Here is a 24,389-nt window from a genome sequence, read left to right on the forward strand (position 1 = left end):
TTCAGACATCTGTTTGCATCGGTTCTTTCCCTGGAATCCAACAAACAGCTCCCAGTTTACAAATAATCGGTTCCAAATTTACAAACAACCCGTTCCCAGTTTACCAACAGTTACTGCTTCCCAAGGCCACTTTCCCTGCTCTGCTCAGGCTGGAAATCCCACTCACCAGCTATTCCAGTCATTCCCTGCAAATTCCCTCCAGTCATTCCAGTCAAACCCTTGCCCATATCCCAGACTCAGAACAGAGGATCTGCATTAAGTCACCAGTTATCACTCACCCACCTCTTTGCAATCCCCCCCTTGTTGTCTTTTCCAGCAGCTCCACTTGGTGATGGCAGCAGTGACACAAAGCAGGGCCAGGACACCACTGAGCCTGAGGAACAGGAAACCCTTCAGTGTAGCCAGGACAGACCTCTGGGTGATGAGATCCAGGGAGAGAAGTCAAGGTGCAGCTCAGGGGTATGGGCTGGGTGATGCCAGGGGCCCTTGCCCAGCTGGGAGCCCAGTGAGGTCCTGGGAGCTGCTGGTGCACCCGGTGAAGCTGCCACGGGGCTGAGGGAGGACACCACATCCTTGAGTAGGGGAAGGCAGAAGAAGAGAGAATTAGGGACACCAGCTTTGGAAAAACACACTCTGCAACTACAAAGGCCAAGGGCAAGGACCAGAGCCAGACGTGTGACAGCACCAAGCAGCCTGGAGGGGAGAAAAAGGGGTGCAGTGCCCAAAGGTCGGGGGGCACCGTGGGTGCTGGGGGGGGGTGGGGAGGAAGATCCTGGCTGGACTGGCAGGAGCAGCCCCAGCCTCAGCCCCATCCCCATCCCGGCTGGTAATGGCCCTGCCCACCCCAAAAGCAGAGGCAGGAGAGCAGAGTGTACAAAACCGGCAGCTTTATTGCTCGTCTGTTGCTTACAAAGGGGTTGGGAACAGCCCTTTGGCACCCCCCGCGGTACCGGAGCCGCAGCTCGAAACGCGTCTGGGACGCGGAGGTGGCCTCTGCTTTCTCCAGAGTGACTCTGGGGTGGGGAGGAAGGGGACAGGGACCAGCACAGGCTTCAGAAGAAAGTCAGTGGTCAGCTTCAGTCTTCAGCACGTGTAAAATCAGAGCTATTCCCTCCCCAGAGGGTCAGTGCCAAGCCCCCTGCCATCGGGTGCTGTTCTCTGTCACAAGGCACCATTTCCAGCACAGTTGAGTTCACACACACAGCTTCACATCCAGTGCAGTCCATCCTGCTTGCCCGTGGCTCCATTCCCTCTGCCACACACCATCAGCTCCCACCACATCTGCAGCTGCAGGGCAGGTGGGGATGGATGGATGGACAGACAGACAGACAGACAGACAGGCAGACAGCCCCAAGTGAGCAGAATACAATGAAAACGAGGAAGTTGTTATCTGGGAACAAAGAGAAGACCCCCACAAATACATCTGGTGATATTCTAGGACATTTTACATATTTTAATAGTGTTATACATCTTAGTCTAAATTTATGGGAAACCACAGGAGTTCAAGTATTCATTACTGCAAATGCAAACACTATATATATATATATATATGTATATACAAAGGAAAAGATTATTCATTTTTTTTGGCAATATTATGGGGGATTTTACAGATTGAGTTTGCACTCCGTGGTGAGCACAAAGTGAAAAAGCCAAGCACTCTTTTCAGTACTTCTTTCTGTGCAACAGATTTCTATTTGTGACCACCAGCATCCAGCCCACCACCACTCACGGCACAGCAGCATCACGCCCATGGATCTCCTCCTCTCTGCAGCCAGCACACCAAATGCTAAAAACTCTCCTTTTCCAAAAGAGTTTTAAATGCAGCTCAGTCAGTGGTGCAGGAAGGGGTGGCAGTCCCATCTAATGCAGGTTTGCCTGGAAGCATCCTGACTGACACTAAAAGGGTTTGGGGATCAGGCGAAGGGGTCACGTTACTCACCAGGTTCCCGTTTAAAGTGCTCAGAGAAGCTCAAGTGGTCTCAGCAGAGACACTTTCTGCCTCTCAGCGTTCTGCAGGGACTGCTGCTCAGTCTTTAGACTCAAATTAAAACCTAGGAGCAACCCATTTTTTAAAACCAAGATATGGCCCTGTCTTCGTACCTTTAGTTTCATTGCCTAGTAATTATATTAGTGGAAATTAGTACAGGATTCTCATTTAGCAACTCACCATTACTAATTTAAAACCAATAAACTTAGTGCTCCTACAGCACAGCTTAGTGTCAGTCAGCATGAAAGTAAGAATTTAAGTGCATAATTACATGTCAATAAACATATATACATGCATAAACATGTTTACAATATATTTATCTTCCTCTGAAAAAGTACACTGATATCTTATTTCACTTGTGCCATTAATGTGGAAATGGTAACTGTTTCCAGTCCATGCAAAATAATTTGGCATTCTTGGCCAGATTTCCTTGTTTTGCAAACGGTCTGGGTCACACTTCAATTCTTCACTGGACGTTTAAAAAAAAGACAACAACAGATCAGACAATTTCACTGTTAGGGCTCATTGCAGAAACGGGGAAACCAAAATCAACTCCCGTGCTCTGTGCTCCCCAGCTGATCTCCCTGCAGGGCTGCAGGTCACAGAGCCACAACACTCAGAGAGCTCTAGGAAGGGGTTGGATGTTTTCAGTCCCTGTAGCTTTGGTAGAGGTATTTAGTTTAGAGTTTGACATTCCTCGTTCCCACCTCTCGTTTGCCTCCCCCCAGGCTGCAGGAGGAAGGTCCCTGGGATCCCCACGTTCTGCTTGATGCCAGGAGGACAACTGCAATCTCAGCTCTGTCTCAGCTCACAGCAAGGCCCCAAAGAAGCCAAAAAGCTATTTGGGAGGCAAAGGTGCAGGTCGAGAGGGAAAATACTGTCCCTGAGGTAAACATTTTTGCTGTGGTGCAGGAGGTCCCTGAGGCACAGATTTCTGTACTGGAGGTGGTGGCCTGGAAGGGGACAGAGAAGACACTGTCAGTCCAGGTGACCACACATGATACACCCCCCCCAGCCACTGCAGAGACCCCCAGGCCCTGCACTGCTCTCACAGCCTCAGCTTGTGTTGAACACACTGTGCTCAGACTCTGCCCTCCACTGCCCAAAATCCTCCAGGAACTTTGTCTGATAACACTTTTTTTCCAAAAAACATTTCAAAGACTCCCCCCCAAGCTTCCCACCCACACAAGCTATTCCAGAGCATTCCCTCTGGACACCTTTCTGTGTTTGATGGCACAAGCATTGCATCTTAGAAATACAATTTAAAAGTAAAATGAAAAAATAAAGGCAAACTTTCTGGTCCAAGTTAATGAGAAATGATCCTGCACTCAGCAATCGTGTTCACAAATCAGCAAAGTGACAGATTTTTGAGCAAATGGTTTTTAAGCTACATATTTTGAGAGGTATTTTATTCACCTGTACACGGGGCTAACCCAGCCCCAGAAAAGCATTCTGAATCCTGTTAAATCAATATTTAGCTGTGGCAGTGTGTAAAATGAATGTGATGGGTAACAGCACCTCAGCTCCACAGCGTGAAACGAAGGAGAAACTTTGTTCAGCCAAAGGTCAGCACTGCTTGCACATAATCCATGATGAAACACCCTAATGACAACCCATACACATCACTGCAGCTGCCAAGAGTCATTTGCAACAACTCAACCAACCTTGTGGGCAGCTTCTGTGGCTGCTGTGCCTGGTACTGTGGTGATGGGTAGTAGGGCTGGTGGTAGGACGGGTAGTAGGGCTGGTGGTAAGCCTGCTGAGGGTGCTGGTTAACTGGGTAAGATGGAACAGGAAAGGTATTTGGCTCCATATCCTACAAAGAAAATATAATGAGAAAGTTCATGAGTTTGCACGTAGGGAATTTCAAGTGTTTGTTTCATTAGGTAAATGACATTTAGACCACCTGCAAACAGACTATGAAATGTCAGAGCTGCTCTCCCCTCCTGAGAAACTCTGTCTGGAAAGTGCTGTCTCTTGGAAAAAACAGAAAGGCTGATCATGGCAAGTGTTTGGTTTGTTCTGCAAGTCTACTTTGGCCAGTTACTGCACTCAGAGAGAAAACTGCTCTGCAGGAGTGGGGCTGGGGAGCTGGCAAGGATTACTTCCCTCCTCAGGTGGGTCCAGTGTAAGGGAAAGGGGGTGGCAAAAGAGATAAACTGCTTGCCAAGCCAAACACAGCTCATAAAAACCTTGAACAGTGGGAAACAGAGGAGTTTCCCCCACACACCTTAGGGAATAATATTTTTTTTTGCCTCTTAGTAAATAGAAATGAAAAAATTATGTAACTTTGAAGCTTTTATTAAGGCAAAAATATGAAGTGCCTTCATCTGTTACTTCAGAGTAAGAGCTGGCAAATGAAGTAATGGAAAGTGGATCACTCGTACCGTGGGAACACCTCTTGGAGGGTAAGGCATGCCATGTGAAAAGCCTCTGTGGTGCTCTCTCTGTTCAGTTTCTGTTCGAGGAGGTGGTGACTGAAGTGACCTGAAATCCAATCGACAGGGACTGGGTGAACCTTGACAAGACACCTGTGCAGACCAGGAACCCGAGCACCTCAAGCTGAGATGGATTTCTGCCCTCTCACACCAGGTGTCAGGAAGAGACCATTTGCCACACATCACCCTTTTTCTGTTCAGTACTATGACAGCTTCATTTTGCCCCTTTACACCAAAACCACAAAACCCATCACCAACAAATGACAGCAAACAAAATGGTACAAAGAAAGCTCTCTGCTCCCTCACTTTAAAATGAATTTATCTCTCCTGTCACTGCCTGGGGCAAGCTGCATCTGTCATTGGATGCAGGGGCCTTTGCCTGGCACCGTGGCACTGGCAAATGCCTCCAGACTTTGGCACTGGCCTGTGCAAACAAATATCTCTGGATGATTTCAAAAGGGCAGAGGAGAGGCAAAGAGAAGAATCCACTCACGAATGGCAGCGTGACATTAATCTTCTAAAGCATCTCTTCAGTCTGTCTCGTTTTGCAAATGCCAGAGCAGCAGCTATGAGGAGTGGGAGGATCAGGAAAAAAAACACCAGCAGCCCATTTCTCAGCGAGGTGTCTTTATCTGATGGGAACAAAATGAGAAGGAAAAAGCATTACATGGCCTTACCACTGCTTGACTCATTGCAACAGCGAATATTTAGTAGGAGGGGGAGGGGGTCTGCAGCTATTTCCCATTTTTCACGGAAGAAAAACCTGAAAATCTAGTAAGACTGCAAGATGTATGCCCAAATATATTATTTTCTGATTATCTTTTCACAGGGACTGTCTGGTCAAAGATGAAAGACCTGTACATGTACCCTGAGCTAAAACAGCATATTGAATTACTAGATCAATACCTAGTTTTTCTTCCCCTCATGAGCTCAACTGAAAGAGGAAAACAGAGCTTCTGCCCTTTGGTCTGATCCTAAATCTTTCTCTTCTCCTACCATTGTTTGCTCCAGGCAAATAACTCAGGTTAACAATCTCTACATTTTTATATGTGGCAAACTTCTCCACTGCAGGCTGTAAAACAAGCCTTTCCCTTTTTTTTTTTTTTTTTGTCTGATGATTTGAGGCCTCTGTCCATGCTCCAACATGATTCTCCAGTCTGTTTTATTGCATCAGCATCATGTCTAGCTTCCTCCCAAAACATGTTTTGAAAAAGTCTTCAAGATCATTCTTGCAGCCCATCTTTATATACTCCACACAGGCACTGCACAAGTTTTTTCCAAATTACCATTTCCCCATTACACAGATACATCTATTTTCCAAGTACATTATCTTGCCACTTCAAACACTGACCTCATGCCTTTCCTGGGGGAAAAACTACATTAAAAAACAAAAAAAACCAAAAAACAAAAAATCACCCAAAGGCACTTAAACCAGCCTGGTTTCTCTACAGATCCCCAAGATCCCAGGAGAGGGAAGTGCAGCACCTTGAGCCCAAAACCTTCACTCGAGTTTTCTGCAAATGAAGCCAAGTGAAGAGCCCACCAGCAGCACTTGAGCAGCTCCAGAGGAACCAGGCACCCTGCACCACCCCTGGCAGGACAGGTCCCAGAGCCACTTGCCATTGTAGGGAGGTCCACTCTCCATGCTGCCTCCATAGCCCTTGGTGTCACAGTATGGAGGGGCCCAGCCTGCTTCACAGTGACAGCTCCTGTTGTTGTTGCACACCTGGATTCAAACAGCAGGCATCACACAACCTCTTTAGTGACCACAGCCCTGACAGCAGTGTCAGGCAGCCCTGACCACCCATCCTGTCCCTTCCTGCCACTCAGCCTGGAGAACTCCAGGCAGTAACTCCCCACCTCAACTCCAGGCAGTCCTTGGGGGGTGTCTCAGGTGACTGAGCAAGCCCAGCACTGCTCAGGAGGAGCTTCCAAGGATGAGCTACCCCAAAGCCTCAAAAAGCATGGCTGCTGCCTTTTATTTTTTTTTGTTTGTTTTGTGAGATGCAGTGTCAAATTACATTAGTGATACTGGAATTGGGAATTATTCTTGCCTGGCAAAAAAAAATATAACTTTAAGAGCTTTTGACAAAGATTTTTTTTTTATACTTTTACAGGCTCTTTTGCCCAGAGATATTTTATAGAGAGTTTTACAGTTAAACAAAACAGAAGAACAAAGTCACTACCCACCATTTTAAAACTTGCTCAACATACATAACTTCAGACTCATTTCTGCTGACTGATAAAGGCACTTTTCTCATTAACAGTACCAAAAAGCAACTGTTATAGCAAAACCCATCCTCCAGAGCCCCATGGCTTTATTTTTTTTAAGCACCACATCATGATTATTTTATTCCACTTAAAAAAAAGTAAATCTAGGAATGCAGGAGGACCTTACAGACACACTGCCAGGTAGGACAAGGAGTGCAGAGGTGATGGTGAGGGGAGGAGGGGCAGGGGGAGGCTCTGGCTGTACTCACCCCGTGCCCGTGGCACTGCTTCTCCACGTCACAGTCGTAGTTGAGGACAGAGGCACTGACACACTGGAAGTGTCTGCAGACCTGGGGGAGAGAGCACAGGGGTGAGGCCAGGTGACAGTTCAGTGCCACCCTGTCCTGCCTGTCACAGCACCACGGGGTTAACCACAAAGCCAGGCTCACACTTGGGTGAGAACCCCCAGCTCCATAAAATGTTCCTGCCCTACAAAAGGCTCCTCAGCCCGGGGCCTGAGCTGTCACTGGGAGCCTTTTGTCTCTCCCCTGAATGTAAAGGAACAGCAATTAAAGAGTGCACAGAGAGGGTGTGTGGAATGCACATTCCTCTGCCAGGGCTAAGCTGCTAGGCTTGTTACTGTAGCTGGGTTTTAATTGCAAGTTGTCTTAACCAGGCACTTGTGTGCACCTGGCTCTGCCTGCTCATTGACAGGGCAGCAATCCTGGTTCCCAAAAAACTTAAATTTATTATGCTTCATCTTTAAATGAAAGGCTTGTTACATGTTTTGTGCATGTGCACTGCAGTGGACCTGCTCAGTTTTGAGTTAACTACAATAAAAAAATTAATGGCCATAAATATTAATGGAACAATGCAGCTGAAAATGTTATTCACAGGAAAAAAAAATTATGACTCTAAGAAACAGTTTTTTAATTGATAATTACCTTTCCATCACCACATTTAGTGCCTTCGTTCACCATTCCAGGGTCTGGGACATCAGAGCCTAGCTGGAAATCTACACCCCAGCACGTGGTGCCTCTAATGGGAGTCTGGATAATAGCAGGCTTAATGCCAAAAACAGGCATAGTTTTCACATTTTCACATTGCAGCTTCCCACACATGGCATTCCTACAACATCAACATAGGAATACTGTAGTGACACTTTGATTTATTCAGAGAAGAAGACTGTCACACTTCTGATGTGATCTTTTCCTTTCTACTGGAAGATGCTACTGGGAAATAAAATCTGAGGCAGCTCACCCAACAGCTGAGCTTGGGCCTCATTTCAGTGCTGCAGGAGCACAGATTTATCCCTTCATTTTATGAGCTGCTGGGATCTTTACATTAAAGAAAGCATGACAATTTGCTACTTGTTTTTCTGTAGGTGAACAACTAATAACAACTGAACAAATGAGGATAAAACACATCTTCTCTAAGCCACCTCACTGTGTTTTCAGAAAGACACACACACATCAGTGAGGTTGGGTTATGAGGTGCCAGGTCTCTCCCCAGGGCACCTGCTGAACCACCCCAAAGTGATGCCACAGCACCCAAAAAAGGATTCTCAGTGACATTTAGGAACTTGAAGAGCTGGGCTCAACTCACGAGCTGGAACATTTCTTGTAGTCATGGCCATGATAACCACAGTTGCCAAATCTGTCACCTTTGGAATTCACTTCATCAAAACAAATGTTGGGGGCTGCTTTGGCTTCTGCAAATAAAAGCCCACCCCCCCAACAGAAGAAACAAGTTAAACAGGGACAGGAACATCTCACATCATCATCAATCACTCAGAGCAATTCTCCTGCTACATCTTAGATGTTGCATGCAGCACAGAGCTTGAGAACTTGATTAAAACAAGGTGAAAATATCAGCATTACAAGGTTCCAAGTTTAAAAAAGAGAGGGTCAGTTAAGTCATTGGATATTTCTTCATGGCTTCTTGAGATCCCTGTACACCAAAGCCCCATTGTAATAGAGACAATCAGTTCAAGAAAATTCCTACTCTAATCACCAGCACAGCATTTCATGTAACGAAGGCAGAACGCGTGCAGGCTAAGCCATAAATACCACTATCTCAAATCCTTTGCCAAAGCCAGCTGGCCTTGCTGACAGGAAAACAAGTAAATAAATTTTAAATAAACTTAGCATGTTCTTTTAGCTACATCTCCTAGAAAAACTTTAACACTTTGCTCTAACTCACTGGAGCCAAAGATATCCTGGCACTGCGCGTCGTAGTACTGGCAGACGCCGTTGTAGCAGTAGGCTTCCTCCTGGTGGCAGGGGTGCCCATTCTGGACAGTGAAGTCAGGCTGGCAGAACTGGGATGTGCCATTGCAGTACTCTGGAAGGTCACACTCATTGTTACTCGCCCGACACTCGGTTCCTCCAGGAAGGAGCTAAAGAGAGAGGGGAGGAGGAAATTGCGTCAGAAAAGAGGAACGTGACAGCAGAGATGAGCACTGTGCGTGACCCGCAACGTGCCCCCCAAAAAGGGTGTTGATTTGAAACCCTCAGGGGGTGTTGTGTGTGTGCATGACACTGGATGCACCAATGCTCTCCTCAGCCAGTGAAGAACACTTACAAACAAGACACTGGGACTCTCACCTGGCAGTTTTTACAGCAGTCACCATAAGCACACGCAGCACCAGATCGGAGCCTGCAAGTACCTGGCTCACAGCAAGGATCACTCTCACATTCCTGAAAGCAGAAGTTCTGTCAATGTCCAGAAAAGGCTCCTCTACCACCCCACTGCCCCATCCCACAAGGGGCAGGCAAGGCCACCCCATGAGCCTCTGTAAAACACACCAGCTACTGACCTTTGGTGAACCACAGTCACACTCCTCCCCAGCATCCACCAGCCTGTTCCCACAGTATGGGACACTGTAGGTTTCATCAGGCCTGGGAACATTGAGCAGGCAGCTTCCACCTTTGTTAAGAGTTAACTTCTCAAAGTCTTCTGCACTGCAGCTGCTGAAGTTCCTTGATCCCCTGCAAGAGAGAATGTGAGCACATCTTTACACCAAGCCAGCCCATACGCATTCCCTCACTTTGCAGAAAAAGGGTCACATTTGCTTTCCCCACGAGCTGTGAGCATGACACAGCTTTCTGCAGGTGTACTTTGAAAATGAAAGCATCCTGTAAAAACTTGAGTGCACAGGGGAGAAGCTTTGACCCTCAGAAAATGCTTTGCCTTTCACCAGTTACTCACGATGCTCCAGAGCTCATAATGCAGCTGCTTGCCCCGCAGTGACAGACTCGTTCATCATCGTGGTTCATTCCCAGGTTGTGTCCCAGCTCGTGAGCCATAATTGATGCAAACATCTGAATGCTGATCCTTCCAAACTGCACAAGAGCAAAACTGAAGAAAATCAGCAAAACAGCTGATACTGAGGAGGTCAGTGCTTACTCATGTGCCAAAAAGACACTTCTGTCATCCTGTCTCTGGATTAAAAGGATTCTCAGAACTGTGGCTGCTTCCCAACCAAGTGCATGTCACCTGCTTGGTGACAAGAGCTGTCAGGCAAACATACCTGGGAGGCTACTCAATGGTCTCTGCTTTCCAGTGCAGCAGCAACAGTCACACAAAAACTAGAGTTCTACACATCAGCCCCAATCTCCTTAAATATGCAGTGCTTCTGTTACCAGGCCAAGAGAACAAAAGGTTGCTGGGATTGCCAGTTGCCCCAGATCAGCAGTTTGGGTCATTAATGCTCTACAATTCCACACAGAGGGCAGTGAATCAGCACTGCTCCAGGAGTTCACAACACTGCAGGTCAAGCAAACACCAGAGGCTGGATTTGAGAACACCCACAGCTCCCACATCCTCCTAAGGCAGAGATGCTTGAAATGTGCAGAAAAATCCCATCCCTTTTTCATGAGTGCTGCAGGGGAAGCTGAGCAGAGGGTGCAGAGGACTACAGAAAAGCTGTGATCCAGGTATCATGGAACTGACAGAAATGGTTGGGGACCACATAAAAGCCCCCACTGCAGCTTTGTTGTTTAAGATTCTGCACTTCCAGGAAGACTCCTGGAGTGCAAAACCCTTCCCTTGATCCCATTCCCAGTATCACTAATGATATCTTACCACATTAATGCCTCCTGCATGGCTCTTGGAGCACACTGTTCCAACATAGGCCATGCCAGCTGTGCCACCAAACCCCTTCTTCCTACAGTCATGGGGAAAAAAAGGAGAGGGAATCATTCTGGCTGCACAGACACGGTGCTGCCAACAGCACAGCTCACCCCTACAGCTGCTCCACACCAGGCTTCTGCTGGGGGGCACAAAATCTGCTTTCCCAGCACTGCTGGAGGCACAACTGCTGACTGTGGGGGTGAATGTACCAGTTCAGCTTTATCTTTCTGTGCATGGTTCTCCTTTTAAATTAAAACAAGAGTTTGCAGAGAAAGTCAGCCTATCCCAACAGCTTCCCTCTAAACATAAAGAGCTAAACAGTCCACCCTTAAAATCATTTGCTTTAATTGGCTGTTAGCTGCCTTTCTACTACTGCCAAAATCCATAGATTCCTTTCCTTGACAACTTCCTTCTCATAACACTCTTATTTTGTTTCTACCCAGCACAACACACTGCGTTTTAGCTCATATAAAAGAATTTTCAAAACGACTTTTTTCAGCCATTTTTCCCTCATCACCCCCATGGTGCTGTTCTGACTGGGAGGAGAAGAGGCTCTTATCTCCTGCAGGAAGGAGAATTTCTGCTGTCCCCGTGCAAGGTGTCCCCATGTCCCTGCCCTCTCCCTGCTGAGGACAGGGACTTCCCCAGGGCTGCACTATCTGTGGGAAGTGCTCAGGGACAGGCATCCTGGAAGTGGGGCAGAGCCAGCAGCTCAGGAAGCTCTGTGCTAGTAGGGACAGAGGGATCAGTGTCACATGTCAACCTCACAGCGTGTTTCTGGATAGCAACTGCAAAAACAACTTTTTCTCCACTGAAATCCAGTGCTCTGCACTAGGTTTAAGCTCATTTTCAAGTGGAAAAAGCCCTAGATTACAAGTCTAACCAGCACACAACTTGACAAAGGATTACCTGAACAGAAGCTTCATGCAATACAACAGAAAACATTGGAGGACAAGAAAAAAAGTTGTTTTTTAGCAATATACCTGTCAGCCAGGACACCAAGTCCACAGAAAACTTAAAAGCACCTAAGCTGACCTGGAAGGTTTCCACAAGTACATAAACCCCAGCAGGTTGCACTGGATTCTCTGCTGAAACACAGCAGCTACTTTTGATTCTACAGCATGGCTGAGCAGACAGAAATAGAATAAGCTGCTTAGGAGTCAACAGGAAGAAACCATAACTCACAAAACAAACTGGGCACTGTCGTGTCTCCGGCGCAGAACAAGATTCTTCTCTCTCCACTGCACGAAGTTTGCCAGCACATCCCCAGCACCTCCATCTGTGCTGATTATATTTTCATACTTCCAGATCTCTAAACCAACCAGCACAATGCGGATGTTCAGCATGATGTACATCTGGGGGAGGGAAGGAGAAACATCTCTGAAGACCTTCAGATAAGGACAAGTGGTGTGGTGTTACCTCTCTCATTGCAAGATTCTGCTCTTTCTGCTTTGAGTTTGATGGATTTTTAAAAGTTGGAAGGTGGAAGTTGACAGAAGAAGAGAGAGCTGCAGGGCTGCTGCACACAGCATAGCTTTAACTTACACTGTCAAGGAAGTTTGCCAGTTGTACCATGTGTTCTCTTACTTCTGTTTCACTCTTCCCAAAATCTTCAAACTGCAAGACAAAGAAACTTATTCACAAGACAAGGTAAACACAAGAGCTAGAAAAATGAACACAACACTTCGAGCCGTAACGCGAAAAACTTTTTTGCTTGGCTCCAAATCTCCTGTCAGGAAGATGTTAATCAAGACAGCAGCATCTTCATTGCTATTGCTCAACAACTCAGTATTCAAGAGAAAACAGCAAAGGCAGAGTACAGCACAGAACACACTGATTTGGGTTTAGGTTGGCAGGTTTGCAGAACCCTGGCTGAAGTGTCACTGTCCTGCAACAATCCCTTTGGGATCAGCAGAGCCTGAGGGCTTTTCAAGGCACCTCCTGGGGAGAAGGAAGGGAAAGCAACACACTACACCTACCTTTTCTTTATCCACAACTATAAACAGTTCCACATATCTTGTTTGATGCAGGACCGCTCTCTTTCTCTGTAGAAAAAAAAAAAAGTTTTTTACAATTTTGATTTTATTACTTCATGTGTAAACAAAACCTAAAAAATCATGACATTGTCATATTTCACTTGACACAACCAGTAGTCTGAGAGGCACACCCAAAGCATCCTGTGCCAAGACAGTAACAAGCCAAAAGCAAGAAGATTAATCCAACACAACAACAATTTCTCTACACCAAAACTGACCTGCACAAAGATTTCCTGTGCTTCAAAAGCAAGGGATGTTTCTACTTTTCACACAGATCTCTTTGGAAAGAGAGTCTACACTTTATAAAGCAGCAGAAAGACACTAACAAGGAAACACCAACAACCTTGAAGTGAAGCACAAGATTTTTCTTACTCTACTTTTACTGCAATCTTTTTTCTGTACATCCAGTCTTTAAAAAACAAGAGGGACCTTCACCCCAAACTGGTACTCTGGTGGCTGGACAAATGGAATGAAAAACACAACATTCTAATGGCTTCTGATGCTTGTTAATGAGTCACTCCAATGCAGGCAGTGTTCCTGCCCTTAAAAACCCCCAAAATCTCTGCCCATGAACAATCTGACCCACTGCTCACCACTGTGTGCAGGAGGAACCTGCAGCTGAGTTCTTCAGCAGTGCAGAAAGCCCCCAGAACCAGAAACCTTTAGGTATGCACTAAGCCCCAGGAAATCTGATAAGCTGCTTCTGTATTCTTAGTGAACACTCACAAAATCTGTTACAGGGGGCTGGGGAGGAAACAGAAGAGCACTTACTCGCAGCAGCTGGGTCATACTGGGGTGCTGATTTTCCTCTGGGTGTTCCCTTTCGTGGTCTTCAGGGGTGACCCCACAAGTCGTGGGCTCCTTCTTCACGTTATCCAACCGATACAAAATGTGTTCAGAGCCAGAGGAGGGATCCACGGGCTCAATGCCATAGGTGATGTTCCCTATTGTCACCAAACCCCTAAAACACAGCAGCGTGTGAGAAATTCACAGGGAATGCTCACACAGCTTTTTGCAGTAAAACAAAGGAACAATTATCCTTTGATAACTGAAGGCATGTCTATATCTCAGTCCTCACAGAACAGCGTGCTTCATTTCAAGCCTGAAAGCAGCCTTTCAGTGGAGAGGGCCTCCCAGTCACAGCAAATTAAACATTTTTGTAAGAGTCTGCAACGCCCCAGAAATTAAATTGTGAGCCCTAAGCAGAAATGCTTTATTTCACATACAGTATTGACACTCTGCTGTCCCGCGGGGCACTGCAAAAAATCAGTGTCCCAAAACACATGGAAATTAGCCCAGAGCAGAAAAAGAATTCCAATTAAATCTGAAGTGCACAAGCTCTGGGGCCAGTTTTGTAAAATTTCCAGACTAGTGTTTGCCTCTCCACTTTTGCACTACAGAGTTATTTGTGGTGATAATCTCCACAAATTAGAAACGAAGCCAAAAAATCCGTGTCAAAGAACAACTTGCTGTACCCTGACAATAGACTGCATTAATCAACTTCTTTAATGGCATTGTGAGTGTCTGTTAACTGTGGGAATCAAAGACAGCACAGAGGGCAGGCACAAAGGCAGCCACTGCTGCAGCTTGGCCTCCCCACTGGGCTCAGCAGTGGTTAAAAAACAAGAATTTTGTGTCAGGTTGAGTGAGACTCACGTGACAACAGGGACACAAAAGGGGAGCTGTGCTACCTGAGCCCTGAGCAAGTGCTGACAGCAACCACTGAATCCAGGCTCCCCTCCACGTAGCCCTGATAGTGGCAGTGATCCTGCAGGGGAAACAAAGGGAAAGTTACAGGAGTATTCCAGGTGCCTCTGAACACCCAGCAATGGCTGTGCCACTGCTTACACCTGACACTGACCAAGCAGTTACAACTCCACAACATGATATGCTTTGAGTTAAATCACCACATGCCCTCTATCTACAGCCTTAACACTTCAAACATGGCTCTGTGGCATTATAATGGTGATTCCTTCACTAATGTGCATCTACAATTTTCCTCACCTGCCTGAGCACCATTTACATACCTAAATGCAAATATATTTTACACACACAAAGCTAATGAAGACACCAGGGGCACAACAAGATCCCTGCCTCTCTACCCTATAAAGCAGATGCTCTTCTCCCCTCTGAGGGGGTCAGCAGCTCCTTACACCCTGCAGTTCACAGTCACCTCAGTGCCTCTGCCTGCAGCCTGACCCAACACACTATGAGCACCAGGCAAGCAGGGCTCAGAGGCTTCATCCAGCAACTCCATTTCCTAACTTGACTCTAAGCCATCCTGTTCCTAAATTCTCTCCTCCACCCTGTCTCAAATATTTCAAGGCCAGCCCCTCCCTACAGATTTGGGCCAAATCACCGTTTAGTTTTCTAGAAAAAAGTCCTGCAGGATGTTTGACTCCTCCATCACCTCTCTCCAGTGGGAAGAGAACAACCCAACTTCCCAGCTGTGCAGCTCCCTCAGCCCCCAGGAGACACAATAATTCCATTTTGTCCTCTGTAGGTTCACATTTCAGAAGGTAGACAAGGGGGGCATATGGGACAAAGACACTCTGTTTGCTCTGGCAAGTGCATCAGGGTATAAAAAAGAAAGAAATCTCACCTGGACATCTGGATTTTCAGATTGCAACTTCCCCTCCTTATTGTAGGTATAAACTGTGAAATCTTTGGGCAGCAGTTCTCTGTAAGGAAAGGTAAGAAGGAATACAGGAGCAATTTCAGTAAATGACTGTGACCCCATAGCAAGGCAGCAAGATGATCCTAATCAGAAGTGTCACAAATATGTGCAATTAAATAAGGAAATATTTAAAAGGAAGCAAAACAGTGCAAAATTAACACAGAAACTGTGCATTTCCACAGCAAAATCCAAGATACCAGAATGGCAGAACTGTTAATGAAATCAAATTCACTACCTCACTCTGGACAAGTAAAGCAAGCATCAAAACCTATGAAATTGTGCTCAAAGCCTGCTTTCATGAGGAAGAAAACATAAAACAAATCACAGCACTGGGGCTGCTGCATATGACTTATCTTCCCCAGTTTTGGAAGGAAGTAGATTGGGAAAGTCTCCCACAGCTCTAACCATCCTGGTCACTAATGCAGTGGAGCTGAGTTCCCATGTTTCCAAGGGTCAGGGGCTTGGCAAGTGGCAGATCCTCAGGGGATGGCACATTTAAATAGTTCTGTCTCTTTTGGCAATTGTATGGGTACTTTTAGGAAGCAATAATGGTAACTATTGCTGCAAGTTAAACTCAAGACAGACATTTATGTTGTCTGGAAGTTAGGGATATTAAGGCCTTGGATATAAAGTCAGTCTCCTCCTTTATTAGAGTTGTTGTGCTACTGAGACAGGAAAAAAAAACCCTAAAACAATAAATAAAACCCAGAAGAAAGTGGAAATATTTACTTGAAGTACAGTTCAAGTTTGTTTATTTTTAGATGTGAACAGAGAGAGTCGTGCTACTGATTCCCCCTCTGAGCAAACTACTGCTTCCTTCCCTGGAGGGGATCACCAGGGCTGCCAGGCTCAACAAAACTTCTGGCTGACAGCCAGCACTGTGGGACTGAGTCCACTCTCACCATCTCTCTCTCTGCAGGCTTCCCAGGGCTACCAGGTAGCTGCCCTCCCCAAGGGACCTCAGGAATGGGCACTCACCAGCTTGTCATTTGGACAAAATGGGTGGAATTCAGTAATCTCAAGAAATTCATCACTTACTTGTTCTTTTCTAGACGAATTGTGTATTCTTGTCCCTCTATCTCAACAGCATATGACACCTTGTCCTGGATATAAAAAAAGTTGCATTTTACATGTTAATGAATAAAACATTCTTTGAAACAGAATTCTGAGAGAAAACACTCCCTGAAACTCCATTACTGCCACAATTGTGGCATTCAAATCACCACTGGCACCTCCCAGAGCTCTGACCTCTGTTCCTCTGCTTAGATACAGCTGGAGATGCAGCTCCAGCCAACAGCACTTGAACCACCTCCTAAAACTTCCACAGAAAAGCTTAAGTTACAGCTGGAACAGGACAATGCAGTTTTCCCACTGAACATTCCCAGTGAGCTGGTACCTCCCCAGCCTCGTGCTGCCCAAGAGCACAGAGAGCAGCAGGGTTGGTTGGTTGGTTGGTTGGTTGGTTGGTGCACACCAGGGGATAAGCTGAACCTCCTGACCACATCAACCAGCACAGCAGCAGCTCCAGCCAACCACTGCCACAGCCTGAAAGGCATTTTTGTTCATATTGAATTCTGCCAATGTTTACAAGATTTGTGACTAAGCACTCAGCCTAATCCAAAGGCTTTGAAGTGTGCACTCTGCAGTTACCTGGCTTCAGCAGATTCCATAGAGGTGGAAAGTAGTGCTGGAGGTTGTCTAACCAGACCTCCTCTCAAAGCAGCTGGTCCAGGCTGCTCAGGGCCTCCTCCAGTCAGATTTTTAGCATCTCCCAGGATCTCCCATGGTCTCAAGTTGTGCCAGGGGAGGTTTAGGTTGGACATTAGAAAGAATTTCTTTAGGGAGAGGGTGCTCAGCCATTGGAATGGGCTGCCCAGGGAAGGGGTGGATTCTCCATCCCTGGAGATATTTCAAAAGAGCCTGGATGTGGCACTCAGTGCCATGGGCTGGGAACCACGGGGGGAGTGGAGCAAGGGTTGGACTTGATGAGCTCTGAGGTCCCTTCCAACCCAGCCCATTCTAGGATTCTATGATAACAATTCCACCACCTCTCCGAAACTCATTCCAGTGCTGAACAACTTTCATGATGCAACTTTTGCACCCCAGTCAAAAACCCACTTGTGACCCCTGGAGCAGGGAGGTGTTTGCTGCAGCTGAAGGCAGTGACAGAAGTAACACTGGATGGAGACTTGTTTGCTGCTGGACAAGTCCCACTGCATTCTGTGAGAACTTCAAGGCAGTTCTGGTGAACCTCATTAGGAAGCAGATACTAAACTGAAGGTATTTTCAAGACTTCCCAGTACCTGTGCTGAGGAGACACTGGAAGCCTCTCGCCGTTCTCTTCCTAACTTCTGTGGGATCACAACTTCATAGGAAGACAACAGAGAAACCTGCTGGAATCCTAGAAAGCAGAACAGAAATACTGGCTAAGGAAACAAAGAAATTAGGAGGATAAGGCACAAAGAAGAAAAGGGTATTCCAGGAAATGTCCCCTGTGTGCCTTGGGAGAGCTGGAACCAACCCAAACAAGCCACAAGTCCTGCTGCACACAGGAGAGCAGAGCAAACCTCAGAGCAAAACACACCTGGGTTGCCTTGTAAAAGTCCAGAGCAAACACCACACTCAGAGCAGACACCTCATTCCCCAGAAGATTTCAAATTGCAGGCTCTGCATTCCAGTTACTGACGAGTGCCTGCCTCACACACCAGCAGGAACCAGAGCACTCAGCAAAGCAGGTCAGCACACACAGAACTTGTCCAAGGACACCCAGACAGGCAGTGTCAGAACCAGATGTCCCACGCTGCAAGAGCAGAAGCAGCTGAGCCAGGCAGCTCTGGAGGGGAGTCCTGGGGGCTCCAGCAGCTCCCAACCAGCCCAGCAGAGCTCTGTGTGACACCCTTGTCCTGCAGAGCACAGCAAACCCCTGAGACAAGGCCAGCCCTGCTCATGGTGTTCTTAGAGAGCTCTGAAGGACCTTACCAAAAACAAGTGAGGGGAAATGAACACATGCAGCCGCGTGGCCTTTTGCAGATCACTTTACAAATTATTTGCACATGCAACACCAGACAGATCTTCTGCACCAAACAAAAGTCTGCAGTCCAAGCTTCCTTTTTAAGGCATCAAGCTTTGCAAGGAACTGTTCTATACCAGGTGTGTAAACAAGAATAAACTGCAGGTGTGAATGGCTTCTCCCACCAGTGGGTGCTGTCAGCTCGGGTGCTGCTCCGCTGGGAAGTGGGAGGTTGGTTGCCCAGGATTGCAGGCAGGATTAAGAAGCAAGAGTTTTACTAGCTCATGGCTATGGAATCAGTGAGCTCATCGGAGGAGCCTGAGCTTCCAGACCCAAAGGTAGGGGGAAGGGAACACCAGGAACTTCACCTCGGGGCAGCACTTCCAATCTGCACCCCGGCAGCGAGGGCTTCCCCGCTCCTTCCGCTGGTGCCCCCAAAGAGGAAGCAAAAGCACTTTGATTGCTTTCAACTTCTCTCCCTTTCAGCACACATCTGTGCCATTTGGAGCACACAGCACTGCACATAGCTGTGACACAGTCACACAGCACAGGCAGAGCTCCCTTGCTCCTCGAGAAATAACACAGCACACACACTGTAGCAGAAGTTTCATTAATTACAGTGATTGTTGGGAAAAAAGTATTAAAAAATGATATAAACCTCCTGAGAACAGTCCTAATGTTGACAGGCTGCAGAAAGTACAGTGTCAATATCTGCCTGGTCTGAAAACAGGTAAGGAATGGGCTGTTCCTTCCCTGGAATGAGCCACCAGATGTCCGTACTCAGGCAAATCACTTCTCTACAGCTGTCATCCCCAGCCACACATTTTGCTTGGATCTGGTTCCAAGCTCTTACACGTTGCTGCCTTGCACTTGTTACATCCCCACTGCTGTCCCAAAGGGCCTTTAGGAGCAGGGGGTGTGACACTGTGACACTGGGACAGAGGTTTGAGACTCTCTTAGGACAGGGAAGGGAAACACCAGGGCATGGTTTATCTCTGCAGGGCTCAGGAAGCCACGTGCCTCCCAAAAGCAGCTTGGAAGGAGAAGACAAAGGAGTGAATCATCATTTGAAGGCAGCAAAACTGGGAGGGATTTCTGGGAAGAGTGGAACTCCTAGAGGTCTGCTCTTAGAGGAACAGCATGAACAGAGCAGTGTTCAGCTCTCTGAGCTCTGACCCCACTTGCTCCCCCCTCTCTCCCTTCATTACCCCAGTCTGGGAGCTGGTGTCAGCTGGAACACCTTATCCTGCTCTTCCCTTCCTTCCCTAATGTGGGCAGAATTCATCATCATCATCATCAGAGGTGTTTGTCTTGCTTAACAAAGAACTTCCAATCAGCACAAGCTCAAACAGAAGGGTTGGAAGGCACCAACCTTGCTTTCTGGTGGAACCAAAGAGAAAAGCAGCCCTTGCACTAGAATTTAAAACTTCATGCAAAAAACTTTCAGCTTTCAGTTCCCCTTTCTCTTCTGGCAAAACCATCCCTTCCCTCCTCACGTTTCAGCACAGACCACATTGAAATCACATCTGCTGATGTACAGACTCATCCACACACAAAGGAAAGGTGATCTAACAGAACCAACAGCAAAACCCAAACCTGGGTACTCAGCTGTTCTCCACAGAAGATGTTTAGAGGATATTTATATTGTTTTCCTACTATCTGCTATTTTTTGTAGCTTTTTCTCCAGCCCCTTTTGAGAAGCTTCGTTGCAAGACAGTAAGTATGGTTCTTAAGCACAGCAGTTTGCAGGAAGTTTTTCAGTAACTTGCAGGGCTTCTTGTACTCAGATGCTCCCTGCCAGTGGCCAAGGCCGCAGTCTGAGTGTGCAGCTCCTCACCTTGTGCTTCTTATCACCCATTCCTGGCTGTAACACTGCTGGAGATTGGATTCCCAAGGAGAAAACCACCACTGTATTTATCTTGTCTCATTAAAGATTGCCTTTAATTGCCAAGCATTGGAGGCAACTGGGAAGATGTGAATCACCTTCCCCTCCCTGCCCCAAATCCACAGGAGGAATTCCGTGCATGTTCCATGGTCTGCAGGAGCTTGAAATCCATGGAATCATGTGGGGCTCTCCAGACACTGAGGGAAGCTCTCGGGGTATTCAGTCCCTGACAGGGGAGAGCTGTATTCAGCAAAGTCAAGCTGCATCTCCTGTCTTCACAGACCTCATTCTGTAGAGTAAGCAAAACACTGAAATTCTCTGACACTACCCAAATTAGTTCAAGCTGTCTGTCAGTGAACCTCAGCGAGGACACCCAGTATGACCACTGACTCTTGTATTCATCTACTTCAATTTGCTCAGTCCCCGAGAGTGGAAACAGAGCCAGGAAAAAAAAAAAAATCAGCACCACTCAGATTTAAGGCATTGCTAACATTCCCTTTGGATTTATCCTGTGCCTGCACTCACCATAAACTTAAAGGTTTGGCCAAAACCATATCAAGCCCAGAGCATCAGCTAACAGTGCTGAGTGCCAACCTTCTATCAGCTGCCTGTGTCTGAGTCAAAAGGTGCTAAAGCATCAAATACACAAAGTCATTAAATTAACCATTATTATAATTGATTACGATTAAGGAATGAGGTCAGCTGCCCCACTCATTGGACACTCAGGCAGCAGACTGCTCACTAGAAGAAATGCCAAAAGCTTCACAGAGCCACCTCGTCCCTCCTCAGCTCCACACACACATCTCCACCCAACTGCCCTGGCTCTGATTTAAGCCCCAAAGGAGCTGGACAGGATGGGTCCCTTCTGCCTGGTAGCCTCCCACCTACAAAACCAGAAAAGACTGCCAAGTATCTGTTTGAGGAGAAACTTGTGTGAACTGGCTCCCAGATGTCCTTCCAGAATGATGTGTAACCAGTGATGAGTTCTTCAGCATATTTCTTCCATCTATTACGTATTAGGAAAAGCATTTTTAGGTGCACCTGACCTTTCTGCCGACAGCTGCAGTGAGGTTTATTCTTTGGATTACTGAAAGCAAACATCTCCTTCACTTTCACTATGTAAATATTATCCAGGCCCACTTAAAAATACTTAGATATTTATACAGAGCAGCAAGCTAGCAGATCTTCTGCTAAAAGCGGGAATATTTCCTGTGAAAGCCAGAGGTTTCAGCTCCTCCCATACCTCAAAGGCTAAAGAGTGCTTTGGTGGTGCTGCATCTCCAAAGCACCCGGGAACATCTTTCCAGCTGCTCTTCTACAGGTTCCTCCTCCTTGTGACTTTTCTTTCAGTTTCCTCCCTCCTTGCTCTAAATCTCCTGACCAAGAGGGTCTCCTTGTGTCCCGGTGCCTTTCTTGAAGGTAGGAAAAGATGAACAACTACCATGGCAAGAGAATCAAATTCCTCTACTTGATTTATTCCTCACCTGGAATATTTGTGTAGCATTCCAGCTGTCAAGAATGGTTCAAGTAACTTCTCTTGGTGTTTTACTGGGAGTGCTGGGTGTTAATGAGGACACTGAGCAGTGTTTCCTAGAGAATTCTTACCTCCCTGGTGCTGAAATCCTGACCTATGCTGTAAGTATTTCCTGTCTAGACTCTTACTACTCCTTCTGCCCTTGCTAAAGCCACACTGATTTTTCTGCAAGACAACAGCTACTCTTGTTCCACAGAATGGACTCTCACTGCCCTACTGTCACAACATCCTCCCCACCTTGGGACCTTCTTGCAAGGAGAAACAGAGCAAACCCAGAGTATTCCCTGGGACAAGGGGATTTATCTCTCTGGGACACATCTCTGCCCTTCCACCCTGAGGAGCTCCTCACACCCAGAGCCCACACACTTCCTCCATGGCTCAGCTTTGCAGATTGTCATCTCCCTGCACACAGGGGAGGCTCGTGGGAACACTCCTCTTTGGAGATGTCACTGTCTTCACATTTGGCTACCAAAGGAAACCACGCAACGCAAATTCCATCACAGAACTTGGCAAAGAGAAGTAAATAAATTCGGGGTCTTTTTTCATTTTAGCTTGAGAAATCAAGAGTGATCAAGACAGGCAAAAAACTACAAAGTCACGTTTCAAACTTCCTCGTTCCAAAAGCAAAGCACTCCAAGAGGCAGTATCAGCTACACTGAAATTCTTTTCCCCTTTTAATTCTTCACATGGAGGAAATAACCACAAAAACACCACTTTGCTCTGCTGAATGATTGTCCCAGATTTGCTGAAACATGGGTGAGGCGGTGCTGTGCCTTTCATGAGCTGAACAAAAGAATTATCTTAACAAAACATTGCATCTCCCCAGAAATTCAAACCAAACTGTTCAGACATTTAAAGAATTCCTTTAAAAATTGGCAAAGCACAGGTAGAACATCATGGTGCATGTATGGCACCAAGTATTGGGGAAGAGATCAAGCAGTGAAAACCACAGTCCCTGCTCATGGCAATGTCTGATACTTTCTTTATAAATTTATGCAGTTTGTCTCCAACGGACACAAACAGGAGGGAAACTACACTACACAAACTTCCTAAGGCTACACATCACTAGATGATTATGTTCATTCAGGAATTTTTAATTAGTAGTTTCCGGTACCACCCGTATCTACCTCATATCCCTCTCCATTGGGGAGTGTCCAAAGCTTCCACACTCCAACCCAAAAGTTGGACGTGGATGGATAAACTGAACCAGGCAACTCGTTCCTCCCCTCTCTCAAGTAGGAACTAAATTATCACTCCTCAAAACACTGCCCAGTCCACCAGGAACACAAAAACCCCACATTCTGGAGATGGATCACTGGTGACCAGGCAGCTTCCACCAGAAGCCAACAGGCACCTCACACCTCCAGAAACAACACACCAGGAGAGATTGGCAGCACTGAATCCTCGGGGAGAGGCAGCAAGGAAGAGAGAGCACTGCTGCTCAGCGTGAGGCAGCGTTTTAGGGATGGTTCCTCAGTGAGGGAGTCCTGTGCATCAATGATAACCACAGAAGTTTAACACAGGGCATAAATCCCTTCCCTTCGGGAGAAAGAAAACAACAACAGACGAGACACTTCAGTCTATCGTGTATATACCCAAAGCCCATAAAGGGAAGGGTTTAGATCGATCAGCAGCACAGAATCAGCATGTCAGAAGCTGATAAAGTGAGGGTGGTGTCTGACAGCAATGACCCAGCACTGCCCCAAGTTCTGTCCCCAGGAAACAACCCCAGGGGCAGCAGCAGAGCCCTGAGCCCAGGATGGGTGAGGACACGGAGGGGAAGGCACACGTCCCTGCAAACACCCCTGGAAACAGCTGTGAGCGTTCTGACACCTCCCCAGAGGAACACCAACCACATCCTCTGGGCAGGGAGATGATGGCACCCGGGAGCTGACCACACCAACCCTGGGAGCCCCGGGAGCAGGGCAGACTGCCACCTGCCTGGGAAAAGCCTGGAAAGGGACCTGGAAAGGGATGAACCGGGAGCAGAACCACCCGCACACCCCGGGACCCGGCCCAGACCTCCTGCCCCGAACCGAGGCCCCCTCCGCAGCATCTCAGAACTCACCGAACCTTCCCGACGGTCCCGGGCAGGGCCCAGGTTGTGCTGACACCCTCGGCACCCTCCTCCCTCCGACCCCGCACCCTTCCAGAGCCCCCCAGCTGACCCCGGGGCCAGGCCGGGCCCAGAGGGGGTAGCGAAGGGACGGGGATGGGAAGCTGGGCGGGAAGAGGCCCGGTTGGAGGGAGGGGTGCGGGCCCCGGTCCCGGTGCCGGTCCCGTCCCGGCGCACTCACCCGCACGTCCCGGCTGCCCGGGCACGGCCAGGAGCAGGAGGCAGAGGCAGCTCCGCACCGCCCGGGCCCAGTCCATGGCTCCCGGTGTCCGCATCGCCCCTCCCGGTTGGGCCGCTGGGTCCGGCCGGGGGCCCGCGGCCTTATGGAGCCGGACCGGGGCCTGCGCCGCACCGCCCCGAG

At 47.5% G+C, this 24,389-nt stretch overlaps 1 protein-coding gene across 1 annotated transcript; it reads right to left on the reverse strand.

Annotated features, from left to right (window-relative positions):
* Positions 1 to 870: 870 nt before the first annotated feature.
* On the reverse strand, positions 871 to 24,389 carry ADAM9 (ADAM metallopeptidase domain 9). The gene is made up of 22 exons (XM_071729142.1): positions 24,210 to 24,389; positions 17,787 to 17,884; positions 16,522 to 16,586; positions 15,409 to 15,487; positions 14,498 to 14,574; positions 13,578 to 13,767; positions 12,750 to 12,815; positions 12,316 to 12,387; positions 11,956 to 12,125; positions 10,723 to 10,804; positions 9,847 to 9,980; positions 9,455 to 9,626; positions 9,243 to 9,335; positions 8,839 to 9,034; positions 8,242 to 8,347; positions 7,581 to 7,764; positions 6,906 to 6,986; positions 6,046 to 6,151; positions 4,919 to 5,057; positions 4,375 to 4,474; positions 3,652 to 3,803; positions 871 to 2,940 (listed from the first exon to the last, which is right to left on the reverse strand). Exons 1-22 carry the CDS (start codon positions 24,301 to 24,303, stop codon positions 2,826 to 2,828), a joined length of 2,571 nt encoding a protein of 856 aa, XP_071585243.1. The 5' UTR covers positions 24,304 to 24,389; the 3' UTR covers positions 871 to 2,825.

This window comes from Heliangelus exortis, chromosome 30 (assembly GCF_036169615.1).
Source record: "Heliangelus exortis chromosome 30, bHelExo1.hap1, whole genome shotgun sequence".
NCBI classification, from domain to species: Eukaryota; Metazoa; Chordata; class Aves; order Apodiformes; family Trochilidae; genus Heliangelus; species Heliangelus exortis.

Coding starts and splice junctions, on each gene's coding strand:
- ADAM9 (XM_071729142.1), bottom strand. CDS start 24,303: ATGCGGACACCGGGAGCCATGGACTGGGCCCGGGCGGTGCGGAGCTGC. Junction 7,765..8,241: donor TACAAGAAATGTTCCAGCTC/GTGAGTTGAGCC, acceptor TTGATGTTGTAG/GAATGCCATGTGTGGGAAGC. Junction 2,941..3,651: donor CCACAGAAGCTGCCCACAAG/GTTGGTTGAGTT, acceptor GTCCCCTTCCAG/GCCACCACCTCCAGTACAGA.